The sequence below is a fragment of the Ananas comosus genome, unplaced genomic scaffold (genome assembly GCF_001540865.1).
Source record: "Ananas comosus cultivar F153 unplaced genomic scaffold, ASM154086v1, whole genome shotgun sequence".
Lineage (NCBI taxonomy): Eukaryota > Viridiplantae > Streptophyta > Magnoliopsida > Poales > Bromeliaceae > Ananas > Ananas comosus.
In genome coordinates, this window is record NW_017893351.1 from 8,353 (window position 1) to 22,456 (window position 14,104).

At 37.5% G+C, this 14,104-nt stretch overlaps 1 protein-coding gene across 1 annotated transcript; it reads left to right on the forward strand.

Annotated features, from left to right (window-relative positions):
• The first annotated feature begins 1,691 nt into the window (after positions 1-1,691).
• On the forward strand, positions 1,692-10,299 carry LOC109705744 (translation initiation factor IF-2-like). The gene is made up of 2 exons (XM_020226521.1): positions 1,692-1,928; positions 9,853-10,299. Exons 1-2 carry the CDS (start codon positions 1,692-1,694, stop codon positions 10,297-10,299), a joined length of 684 nt encoding a protein of 227 aa, XP_020082110.1.
• Positions 10,300-14,104: the final 3,805 nt, after the last annotated feature.

The window sequence follows — 14,104 nt, forward strand, 5'->3', positions numbered from 1 at the left end:
TTAACGACTGGTAGAATCTTGTCAACAAATTGTTGATAGTGACTTATGATTGGGTACTACAGTGCCGACCTTGGGTCGAGTTGAGATTCCATGTCAGAGACATGATGCTGTTGAGATATTTGTACCCTGGACTATAGCTAGCATGCCATTATGCTCTTTCGTACATGCTTGCGGGGGTCGCGCCCCCCAAGCCCCGCGTTCCGGAGTGGCTTGAGTTGAGATTCCATGTCAGGGACATGATATTGTTGTGAGACTGGTACTGTGGACTACGGCTTGCATGCCATTGTGCGCGTTTGCACACGCTTGCGGGGTCGCTCCCCCCCAAGCTAGCACTCCCGAACAGCTTAGCGACAGATGCTCGCAATGTACGAAGTGAGCGCCGAAATGGAATGCCGTGGGAGAGGCTCATTCCTAGAGTAGGGATGTTGACTACCACGGGGCCATTAGGCACAGCGCGGCTTGAACTTACCTTGTGTAAGTTCGTTGGAAATTGGGTTATGTCAAGTACTTTAACCTCAGCTGGACATAGTAGTAAAGTTACTATATGTCTTGGGTTAAGCGAACTTATTGAGGAGCAGATTAGAAAGTTGACATCTAAAGTGAGCTTAATGCTGAATAACCTAGAAGTTGACATCATGATTGGTCAGCGACATAAAGAATGTTTCATTCTTACTAATGTAGAAAGCAATTACATGATATTATCTGTAATTCCGGTAATAATGAATTATCTTGCTTACAATTTGGTATATGTGTGGTTAAATCGTCAAGTAATATGATTGATAGAATTCATCGGGATAATTGATACCTGCAGTCTATCGATATTTATTGATTGTTGAGCAAATAGCATGAGTAGTTTACTTTTACATTTGCTTATTGCTTTTACTTGCTTACTTATTCCTATCTATTCATGCCACAGTTGACCTAGTGGTGTACTTCGCCACTCTCGGCGGCTTACCCACTGGGAACTATTGTTTAATAGTTCTCACGCCCTCTTTGTTGTTGTTTTTATAGAGCCTTCCACAGCGGGAAAGGCTAGGGTTCCTGGCGAGGGGTCAGCGGCTAGCTAGAGCCTTTTTGGACGTGTATTAGATCACCTCCAGCAGTTTATATAGTTTAGTACAGAGATGTATAAGAAGTTTTTGTAAAAGTATACTTTGTTCTTATTTCCTGTATTATGGTTTGGATTGTATGAGTTAAACTTAAAAGTCGTGCTCTGATTACCTGGTTAGAATTATATGCTTTTACTATGGTTTGTAGACGCCTTGTGTATACTTGAGTTGTGGTATATACGGCGGGTCTGTGCACACAACCGGATATGCTTCCGCTGGTACCCGGGTGTGACAGATTATAGTGGTATCAGAGCCTAGGGTTAAGTCTTAGTGGACTTAGTAAACCTTAGGCCAGTTGAACGATCAGGATTAGGAACGTGAGGGACGGGGTCTTTTGCGACTATGTTGAGCGAAAGTATTATGATTGGGTTATACTTATAACTCCAAAATTGTTGGAGTTCGATTGAAATGAATAACCTCTATGTCCTTCCAAAATCACGTTGGCGGCCGACAATGTGATATTGGGGAATAGTGGGCGGTCATTTCATTACTTTTGCATGATTGGGATTTTACAATTTTGAGTGGGGCTACGATAGCATCGGTTGTTTTAACCTGTGCCTATTTTGTTTGTTGCAGCTTGCAATGCCAAAGATGCACCCTACGGCAACTGATGCAACTGAGCCAGAAAGACATGAACCTTCTGAATCTAACGAGGTTCAGGAATTAAAAGAGCAGCTGGCTACTCTAGTTGGAGTGGTGGAGCGACAAGCGAATGTGACGCTACTTCAAGCCGAGGATTTGCGCCGACAGGATGAAGGAATCAGACGGTTGGAGAACCTGTTGATTCAACAGACGGCTGATCTCAAGAAATTCCACAAGGTTTCGAATCGTACTTTGACCATAAGAAAAGGTGTGGAATGCACTGAAAGAGCCAAAGAGGCTACCAAGGGCGATCAATTACATGTCGGAGAATCATCAAGAAAATTAAAGAAGAATTAACCTTGGAAACGTGGTTTTTTTTCTAAGCAAAGAAGATTGAGGAGACGATTACCTCGGCCATGTGTAATTTGTGGAGGTCCGCATGTTCCCCCAAAGTGTCCTCAGCGAAAAGGAAAGTGTTTTGTATGTGGTCAGGAGGGCCATTTTCGCTCTGAGTGCCCAAGAAATAACATGTTGACTAAAGTATCTGCACCAGCTTTGTTGCAAAAAGTACCCAGTGGAGGTACGCCGACGGAAACATAGAGTCAGATACGACGACATAGATAACTACTGCAGGTAGTACTTTATGCAATGTTCCTATGATTCGATATGATCATAATGATTGCTTTAGTTGCATCTATGATCGGCTGTTGGCCGAGTCGATTAGCATCAATTCCCTCCTTAATGCATGTGGGATTGATTGAACAGAATGGTTTGGATTGAATTTTTGTTGGGAGATACTTTATACCATGGTTTGTGCGAACTAAATCGAGTCGCCTTGAAACTTTGAACATTATGCAATGCTTCTTGAAGGGTTTAGCCTCGCTGACTGCGAGAATGGTCATTTTTATCTAAAGTAGGTAATTATAATAAGGCTAGAGCCTTATTGGCTGATACTGTTAAATTGTAAGAACCCTCAAAGTGAAGGGTAGTTCTTGAATAGTGGTTGTGCTATTCCTAAACAAGTCACAAATTGTGAACTTGATGAATAGAGAACGTTTTATGCCTAGTGCTTCATTTTGGTGAAGTATATGGTTTGTAGACGCCTTGTGTATACTTGAGTTGTGGTATATACGGCGGGTCTGTGCACACAACCGGATATGCTTCCGCTGGTACCCGGGCGTGACAATCGATAATATAGTAGCCGGACTCTCTCTCTATATGTATATAGTCCGACTATTATACTATCTATAGTACCAATCATTTTGTGCTATCGAGTTTTCTGCCGTTAGATCTATCTATATATATAGAGTCCGGCTATTATACTATTAATAGTACCAAGCGTTTGGTGCTATTGAGTTTTCTGTCGTTAGATCTATCTTTTTGGTCATTTTCATCCGTTAGATCATACTATTCAACTACCAACCTCTTCAACCCAAAGGGGCTACAATCATCCTGACGACACATCCCTTCATCTAAGGGCCGAAAACCTAATAACAAGCGGTTGGTACTATTAATAGTATAGTTATCTAATTCTATATATATAGAGGCTAGGGCTACTATACTTTTTTGAGTATAGACCCTTTTATACTTATAAATTTTTGGCCGTTGGATGTACAATTAGGATGATAGTGGTCCCTTAGGATTGAGTGGGTGATTGGTTGAATAGTATGATTTACGGATGGAAATGGTCAAAAGTATAGATCTAACGATCGAAAACTTATGAATATAAATGGGTCTATACTAATAGGAGTATAGTAGCCGAACTTTCTCTATATATAATTATATATAATATATATTTTAATTATATAAAATAATATATATTATGTATTTTAATTATATGTATATAGAATTTAGATTATTGGGCTCACAAAATCAAACCAGCAAAATCATACTCTAATTGCTCTCTCTCTCTCTCTCTCTTTTTCATTCGCTCATAGAATCGCTTTTCCTAATTTTTTTAATCTTATAATATTGTATTTCATGCATTCATTTTGTATGTTGAGCTATTAAACATTTTTTGTATCGAATTTTAGATAATGTTTTATAAAAATTAAACTATAGATTGCACGGTGTTAAGAATTTCAAACTCGAAGTTAGGCTCGCTCGAGCTCGGCTCAAATTAATTTCAAGTCAAGATTGAGCCTAAATTTAGGCTCGAAATTAATTTCAAGTTAAGCTTAAGCTGAGATAGGCTCGCTCGAGCTCGGCTTGTTTCCACCCCTACGTTCAGCAAGTGAGTATCCCTAAACAATCGAGTCCTCACAAAACCAGTAAAAAGATTGTTCACCGTGAATAATATAGACAGGCTCCAAACTGTTCAATTTTTACAAGTTGGTCCCTATACATTCTAATCTTATACACTTTAAGGTCACATTTGGTATTATGTTTATTTGTATTTTTTAATAAAATTTTGCATATTAAACAAAATAGAAATGAATGGTGAATATTTGCAACCATTTCACCAGCATTATTTACTTGATAGCAAAAAAATAAAGATTTGGCAATAATTTTTTGTGCTTCCAACATTTTTTTAAATTAAATATCATTTAGCACTTAGGGGGCGTCTGGATTGACGAATCTGTAGATCCAACGTAAGTCAAGTGCAGCGGTGTTTGAATTTTTTTGAAGTGTAATTATTTTTTTGTTGTTTGTTTTGACGTAGCTCGTACAGTCTGAAAGTTAAATTCAATTACTTCTTTTGTTTATTTTGATATAACTTGGTGTTGATAAAATTAGTTTTTTAAGTTTCGTTGTTTATTTTGATGTAAGTAAGTGAATCCTGTTATCTCCTAAATATAGCAGTAAATTTACTGCTATAAACTTTAACCTATTATATAATTAAATTTTTTATTATTATTTAAAGATAATCCTAATTTATTATAAATAAAGTAATTCTAATCCATTATAAAGGAAGTAGAGTTTAGATTTACTATTTAATAAATTTTTTAGAAAAGGTTGAATACGGCGGAAGTCGAGTTCGACACTTTAGAGGAGAAAGTTGAGAGTAGGTGAAGTGAAGATCTAACATAACTTGAATTACATTATATTTTTGACTTACACAAAATTAAATAACGAAAGTGATAGAACTTGAGTTCCATCACTTCACTTAATGGACCCTTAGTTGAATACATTATAAGCTAATTAAATATAACAATATAAAAAAAAAAAATTTCGCTACATCAAATTAATTATATAGAGTTAGTTTTTAAAATATAAAAAGTAAACATGATATCACAGGTGACCTTAAATTTTGATAAGTGAATACTTTAGTTATTCAAAATTATGAAGAGAAATGATTCGGTACTTTATTATTAAAAAAATAAAATAGATCTTAACCATTGATTAATAGAAGGTAAAAATATAATTTTAACATTTAGCTGGTAAAAGAGTTATATCATTCGAGATTATTTTGGTAATTAAACTATGGAACATTTAAAGAAACTTTTAATTGATATTCTAAATTTATGCATTAATTTATACTAATTTGGAAAATTGATTGATTATCCTAATTTAGCCATTAATTAGGCATTAATTTACGCATTTACTTTAGAAATTTTAGTGTTTCTAAAATTTAGGCATTAATTTAAATTATAGAAATTTTAGAAATAGTTCTATTTCTAAATATATTGAATTTAAATATTAAATATTAAATATTTAAGATTAAAAAATTGAAATTTAAGTTAGAGGAAAAATTTGTAATGTTGGTAATTATTTCAATTCAACATACTTAATATATTTAAGAAAATTTTAAATTCCTATAGTTTAGACATTAATTTTGTATCACTTATTTAAAAAAATTTGAATGTAGGTAAAAAAATTATAAATTAAATGTATTTAATATGTTAAAAAAATTTAGAATTGTTCTACTTTAGACATTAATTTTGTATCATTATTTTAAAAAATTTAGAATTGTTCTACTTTAGATATTAATTTAGGATTACTGTTCAGAAAAAAAAAAGACTAGGAATTTGAATTCGAGCCCGATTAACAATTGCAAAACTTATTTCCGAACTTGACGGATATCAAAAATCCATATCTAAACCCGAAACTGACCAATTTTTCGGAACCCAAAACCAAGCCCAAACCCGGAGACCGGAAACAAAACAATTATTTCTCTTTATCATATTTCAAAATATTTTATATTAAATTTAAATTTTTAAAATATAAATTCGAATATAATATTAAACTTATATATATGATTTGGGTCGGATTCAAGATGGATATAGACAAAATTCATAGTTGATCCACAAAATAATCTTATGTCCTTGTTGTCAAATAATTTGAAACTTTTCTTATATGAAATGTCAAAATATGAGAGGAAAGATAGAGAGAGAAAAAAGAAACAAAGAGAGAATAAAAATTTTGATAATATAGTCACTACAACAGAATTAGGTTATAGGGACATATGTTGGGGACACTTTTAAGTAAGTGTCCCATTTATGCTAAAACTTAAAGAAACATCTACTAATGCCTAAATATAAAGCCCAATCAACCAAAAATAAAAGATTACTCTACTCAACCAACCACACTCAGTCCATTTGGCCGATTACAAACAGAAAAGAAAAAAAAAAAGAAAAATTAATTACCATATTTTCTTCTCTCTTCACTCAATCCACTGAAATTTTAGACGAAGAGCCATTCCTGTCGTCCTCCTCCACCACCGCAGCCAACGAGATAGAGTTTCGGCGGTTGCTAAATGCTTAAATAAGTTGTTGGTAAATTAGTAGCACTTTTTTAGGTTATAGCGACACTCTTTAACTATCACTATATACCTAGCGACCTCACATATAGCAACATTTTTTAAAAGTGTCAGTAATTTTAGCTAGCAGCACTTTTTTGACACGTACCTACATTTAAAAGTGTCGCTATAGACCGTTTTTGTTGTAGTGAGTAGAGATAAAATGACTAAATTGCTCATGTATTAAAAGACAAAAATATTCTTTTTTTAGGTAGCTAGTTACCGGTAATTCTCCCAAAGTGACCTGCTATTACAGGTCACAATTTTAAGAAAATTAAATCTGAACCGTTGAATGGGAGTGAATGAACGGTAACGAAAAAAAAAAGTATAGAAGCATTACTCATTAAATCTTGAATTTTTGCTATGAATTAGGTTTCAACTCCTTCATGCTAGAATAGATTAAACGAAAAAAAGGCATTTATATTAAAAAAAAATGATCATTTATAAAAAAAGTTTATTTTTCAATTAGAAATTAAATGACGTAAATAAAAAGTAAAGGGACCCACTTGACTTAACGGGATAGCATAGGGAGCATCCATACAATTAAATCCTGATTGATGATGGATTTTGATGCAATTAATTTTTCTAACAAATATAATTCAATTCCTTTGTGGCGAATAAAGTAGAGCACACACTGATAAAGCAGACCACACGCACTACACAGAGATAAGAAAGTGGGAGAGCGGGTGTAGATCGACTAGACTTGGGCGATGAGCTCTCCCGCGGGCGAAGGGAGCAAGAAGGAACTAGCGGCCGAGTCAAAGGCGGCGGCGGTGTCATCGCAAACGACACATGCCAGGCGGTGCCTGTGCTCGCCGACGAAACACAGGGGCTCTTTCCGGTGCCGCCTCCACCGTTCGAGTTCGTCGGCACGGCTGCTTCGGTCCATGTCCATGCCGGCTTCCAAGCCAGCCGCGGAGCAGCTCGGTTCCAAGCCCCTCGAGACCACCTAAATTAATTCAACACAACATACTGCCTTCTTTTTCTGCCTTCTTTTTCTTTCTCTCGTCTTTTTGTGCTTCTTTTCAGTTCATGTGAATCACAGGACTGATTAAGTATAAAGTAAGCAAGTGTTATACATATGTATAAACCTTTCGAGACGCACGTACATCTTACTGCCGTTTGCATAAGTGCACGAAGTTTTGTGAATAATATTATTGTTGTGTTGATCTACTCAGAAAAAATTATAGCGTTTATTAATTGTGTGAAATCAGTGACCATACGGGCTATTTTTAAAACTTTTGGTGAGAGTATTGTTGGATGTGGCCCATATAATTTATTCAAAGATAGAGTCGTTCTATTCAAATCGATTTATAAAAATACGATAGATTTAACGGTTAGAATGTATCTGGATACGTTCTTGATGAATGGACGTGATTTAACATCTTTACATCAAGTTATATATAAATATATAATATACAAGTCCCGATCTAACTCTAATTCTAATTTCTGTAATAACTCCATCTCAAGGTATAAGGCTATTAGACTCAAAACGTTCCGCTCTCTTACAGATCGTGAACGAGGACGAACCATGAGTAAGAATCACCTGTCCTAGAAGCGAGGCGTGCAGAGCATTGTTTTAGAAGTGAAATTGCCCCTCCACATGCGAGGCTTTCCAGCAATTACTCCTAGCGGTACAATGACCACATTCCACCCTGTCGACACGCTTTCAAGGTCGTGCAAGATTCATATCCAGCAAAAGAAAACTCGGCAAAAATCGGTGGACAAGATGAATAGCGAGTAAGCAGGAAAAGACGAGAGGGTTTAAGTATGCTCGGGTTCTTCTTCAACTCATGCAACCTCGCCCAATATTTATAATTAAGGCGAGAATCTTGCTCTAACGCGTCAAATCCGTGTAGAACAAGATAAGCCTACGATTATACGGATAAACATTAGGATTAGGATAAAGATAAGAATTAAAATAAAGATAAAATTAAAAAAAATAAAAATAAAAATAAAATAAACTGGGTGTATGGACTGCGCGCCGTCGCCCGGCTCGTGCTCGTGCCGTGCGTGCGTGTATTTAAACAGGAGCATTACTCTCACTTTGTTCCAAACAACTAGCTTGAGAATAAAGGAATATATAAAAAGCACAAACACCCTTTTGGTTTTCAATGTAGGAATAAACATCAAACATAAAATTTTAGTTCGGCTCCCAAGCAGCTCATTAATAATTATTGAGCTCTCAAGAGACTTTAACAAGTTTTAAATCACAAAAATCTAATAAAACCCAATAAAATTCAATAATTTTTACGTGGTTCGGCCACCGGCCTAGTCCACGGGCGAAGACGGAGCAAATAATTTATTAATATCGAAAGACGGAGTACAAGAAAATCTCTGAAAACTTAATTAGATCCGAAACGCCGAAAGTCGCGCCGTATAAGAGACTCCAAAATTGGCTTCTCTCTCACCACCCGTACGGACCACAACTTGATCTGAATTAGTGCATACGGCTCCTCATATGCTCACTTAATTAATTAGAGCTCCAACTCTCTCTTGGCCTTAGTTAGTTAATTCGTAAATTATTCGCGAATTATTCGCGAATTTTTGAAAAAACGAATTAATCGGCCATATACGTATTTTTTCCAAAAATTCGGAAAAAAACGTGTTTTTTTGGGTACAAAAACGTATTCGCAAATAATCCGTGTGCCGAATAATTTTGCCAAAAAGACACCGCGTCGCGGCTCGCGAGTGTGAGCGATCGCGCGCTGGTCGTGGGCCTCGCGGGCCTCGCGGCCCGCGAGCGCGAGCACGAGCGCTCGCGCACGGATCGCGGGCCTCGCGGCTCGCTCGCGAGCGCGAGTGCTCGAGCGCCGCTCGCCCAAACAAAAAAAAACCTCCTGTTTATTTTAAGGCATAAACAGAAACAAGAAATAGAAAAAGGAAAAAAGAAAAAAAAAATAATTTCGCCAACGCTCGCCCCCTCTCCCAAAATAAAGATATCATTCTATCAAAAAAATTTAATTTTTTATAGACTATCTTAATCTTTTATTTATTTAATTATTTATTTATTTTAAAACATAATATAGTTTGCTATTTTTTTTACTTAATCAGTTTAATTTTGTAGCTCTTTATTCTTGTATTCTTAAGAAATATAAATATTTATGCTAACAACATAAATCTTAAAAGAAAATAAATTTAATTTAATAGCTGAATTTTTTATTCCGAATTTTTAATTGGTGAACGTATAATATCTGTATAAATCACGTATTTGAATAATTGACAAATCCGTTTTTTAGCCGTATTTTTTAATAAATTTAAAAATTAGAAAACGAATTTTATCCGAATTATATCCGTACCGAATTTTTGCCGAATCCGAATTAACTAACTATGCTCTTGGCTCATGATGTTGCTGCCACCTCCTGTCACGAAACACCAAGGCTATCATAACATGATAAATGAAAACCCAGTTTGGAATCTCAGTTTGGAACAAGGTGGCGAGCGTGGAGGCGCGGCGGTGCGGAGCGGGGGCGGCGGCAGTCGGGCAGCGTGGTGGGCGCCGGCGTGGCGCGGCACGCGCAGGGCACGCGGGGGCGCGGCAGGAAGCGCGGAGCCGGCGGGCGCGCGACAGGTGCGGCGACGGGAGGCGCGGGCAAGGGCGAGCACAGGGGCGCGGGCCGGCGGGCGTGCGGGGCGGGCCGGCGTGCGCCGGGCGAGGGGCTGCGCCGGCAGGCGGACACGTGGGCGGGGCACGCGTGCGCGGGAGAGGAGAGGAGAGGAGAGGAGAGGCGGGCGCGGGGCGCGGGCGGCGCGCGGGGCGCCGGCGGGCCGTGGGCGCCGACAGGCGGCGGGCTCGGCGGGCCGCCGCGTGGTGGCAGGGGAGAGGAGCGGAGAGGAGAGGAGAGGAGAGGAGGAGGCGGGCCCAGCTGAGGGGAGAGGAGAGGAGGAGAGAAGGGATTTTTTTTTTTTGTCTCTTTTTTTCTCTTTTCTTTTTCTTTAATTATTTTTATATTTGTTTTTTAATATATGATTAAAAAATTTATAAATTTTTTAATTCAATCATAAATTTTATTTATTTTTATAAAAATTTAAAATATATAAATAATTTTTAAATAAGTTAATTATTTGTATTCAATATAAATTTTAATTAAGCTGAATAAAAGAATTATTAAAAATATATAAAAATAATGAAGGAAATTAAAAATGAACATAAAAAAAGTAAAAAAAATAAAAATAAAAGGATAAGATAGATAAAGAAGAATAGAGGCAAAATGTAAGAACAATAAATCAATTTTCTAAAAATTATATTAATTAATAATAATTATAATATATATAGTATAAATATAATTATATATAATTTTTTATTAGTATGATTTTTATCTTTATTTTGTAATCTTTCTTATAATTTTATTAAGCAATAGTTGTTTTATTTTTTAGTTATTTTTTATACAATTTTTTGACTCTTTTTTTTTAATTTTTATTTTATTTATATATTTATTTCTGTAGAATCGTTTCCGCCGCAACGCGCGGGTCCTTCACTAGTTAAGCATGAAGCTCGGCTCTCTCCGCAGCATCCGTACCTCCAAGAGACTTAATTAATTAGTGAATGGCCTCTTAATTGCTCCAGCTTCATTAACATGGCCACATATTTTATAGGATGTGGCTTCAAATTAGAGTCTAATTAGAACTCTAATCAATTGGATTTCTAAACACAAGTCGAATCTAATTCAAAATTGATTAGATTCCGATCATAATCCATATATGCCAAATTATATCCTTGCCAATTAGATTAGGATTTAACTCAATTTAGATAACTATAAATCTAACAAAATAATAACAATGTTGCGGTCGGCAAGCCTCAATCGAGACCGGCGTTTGGAGAATGGATCACCGACCTCACTGCATTAAGCGACTCAAGAAGTAAAAAAAAAAAAAAAGCGACGTGACTTTTAGTGCTTATTTAGGACCTGCATTCGACGTCAACCACCTAGTAGGAACTCCAAGATATGCCTAACTAGACACGACCTCCTTATCGTGATCCCTAGCCTCTCCCGCTGTGAATGACTCTGTAAACAAAAATAACAACAAACTGGGCATAAGAACTACGTTGTCAATAGTTTCCCGTGGGTAAGCCGCCGACATCAACGAATTACACCACTAGATCCCTGTAGTTCGGCTTACGCCATGCCTAATGGTCCTGTGGTAGTATACACTCTACAAGGCAATCCACTTCGATGCCCAATCTTGCACAGGTGAGCATGATGTCACGTAGGCCAACTCCAGAGTGCCGACTTGTGGAAAGCGACCCTCACAAGCATGTGCGAATGGGTACAATGGCAAGCAAGCATGATCCACACTACAAAACTCTCAATCGTCATGTTTAAAACATGGCATGTCCTCTAACGACCCATAGGTCGGAGACTACGTCACAATGTCAAGTTCTAATCATTTAAGTAAGTCATACACATCAATATTAAGTTCATGCTACATGTTATCATATAATTGCCATTTTCACTTGTCTACACAAGTATACTACAAGTCATGTAAGGTATACTACACATAATTAATAAGCAACGCTTTCCACTGCATAAAGGTATGACTTAGCCATATGTGACATACATAATTAAAACATCCAAAATTCACTTATAATGCATCTAACATGAGTATGCATGATTTCCAATTGTATAATAAAAACAAGAATATAGGGGGAGTTCACCCATTTCAGTGAGGTTAAACCCACCGGATATTCCTCGGATCCCTTCGATGCTCGAACGAAGATGCCTTCTAGCCTTCTAGCACCTTAACAACAATTCTAAATCAATTAGGAGCTTCTAATACGCCTGCCATAAAATCCTCATAATTCAACCCAAAAAATGTTAGAAAGATACATGAAATAGAGAAGAACTCTATTCCACACTCCACCTAAGGTTGGGATGCTTTAAGTCCAACCTAGAAGAGAGTTTAACAATTACCAATTAAGTTCTAAAGCTCAGCCAAGAACAATCCCAAAATCAAACTCCAATTCTACCAAAATCACATACCGAAAAGGCAAATAAAAAGCTAACCTCTCAAAGCTCCAAGCCAAACCCAACCTTGAGCTAGAATTGGAAGTTTATCCTCAAACTAACCTCCAAATTCACAGCAACCTTCACCAAGGTGCAGGAACAATCCTCCAAAGAAAAGGTGAATAAAATAAGATCAATCCCCAAATTCACAAAGAAATTGGAAATGAAAACTAAAGAGAGAGGAGAAGCCTACCGGTTTTTCTTCAAGCTCTGGCACAATGAGAGCCAGCTTGGGTCGGTTGGGGATAAACCCAATAGCCAAATTACTAAAAGACCCCTTACCAACTGAATATGCCGCATTGCGTATCGGTTCCAGTATTGGAGTACCGGTACCCGACACTCAGATACGCAAAACCCTGAGCGCGGGGTCTTCGGGTTTAATACAGTGTACCGGTATCCGCCTGATGCAGTACCGGTACTTAGCTCCAGTACCGGTACTCATCGACTCAATACCGGTACCCAACACCCAACTTCTCAACCCGAGAGCTACCCATTCTAGCAACCCTTTGGGGTACCAGTACCCCACTCAGGTACCGATACTCAACACTCTAAACCCTGCAATTTGCAGATTTTAGTATCAGTACTCCAATCTCACACTTAGCGAGTTATGTGAGGAATCGATACACTACTGTTGATCCCCAAAACAGCTAGAATAGTTCAAAACATTATTCTTACACTAGAACCTTGCAATTTGCTAAAGTTCAGTGCACTACATTCTCCCCTCCTAAAAAAGAGTTTCTTCCGTGAAAGTAAAAATCGAATACCTCAAGACGCCATCTGAAAAGGATGGGGATAGTGCTCCTGAAATGCACTTTCCAGCTCCCAAGTGGCTTCGCGCTCGTCGTGGTTATTCCAAAGCACTTTCACATAAGGTAGATTGTGATTCCGAAGCCTTTTCACTTCACGAGCTAAAATCCGCACTGGTTGCTCCTCAAAGCTCAAGTCCTCTCGCAGCTCTAATAGTGTAGAATCCAAAACATGAGCTAGATTGAAAATGTATTTCCGAAGTGCCAAAATATGAAATACATTATATACTCCCGATAGGTTCGACGGTAAAGTAAGCCGATAAGCTATCGGGCCTACACGCTCCAATACTTCATAGGGTCCAATGAACCGAGGACTTTAACTTTCCTCGAATGCCAAACCTTTTAATTTCCTTTGTCAGCAAGACTTTCAAAAAAACATGGTCTCCAACCTGAAATTTCAATTCTCGTCGACGCTTATCTGCGTAGCTCTTCTGTCTACATTGAGCCGCAACCAATCGCTCTCATGCAAGGCGAACCTTATTTGTAGCCACCTGAAGCACATCTAGACCTAAAATCAGCCTTTCACCTATTTTACTCCAATGAAGTGGCGATCTACATTTTCTTCCATAAAGAGCTTCAAACGGTGTCATTTTAATACTTGCTTGATAACTGTTGTTATAAACAAACTCTTCCATAGGTAGATGCTGTGGCCATCCGCTAAGAAAGTCAATCACACAAGCCCGAAGCATATCCTCCAGAATCTGGATAGTGTGCTCAGACTGCCCATCACACTGGGGGTAGAACGTAGTGCTAAAATCCAGTCGAGTGCTTAATACATCATGCAGACTCCTCCAAAAATGTGATACAAACTGAAAATCTCGATCCGATAAAATAGACATAGGCACTCCATATAGTCGCACAATT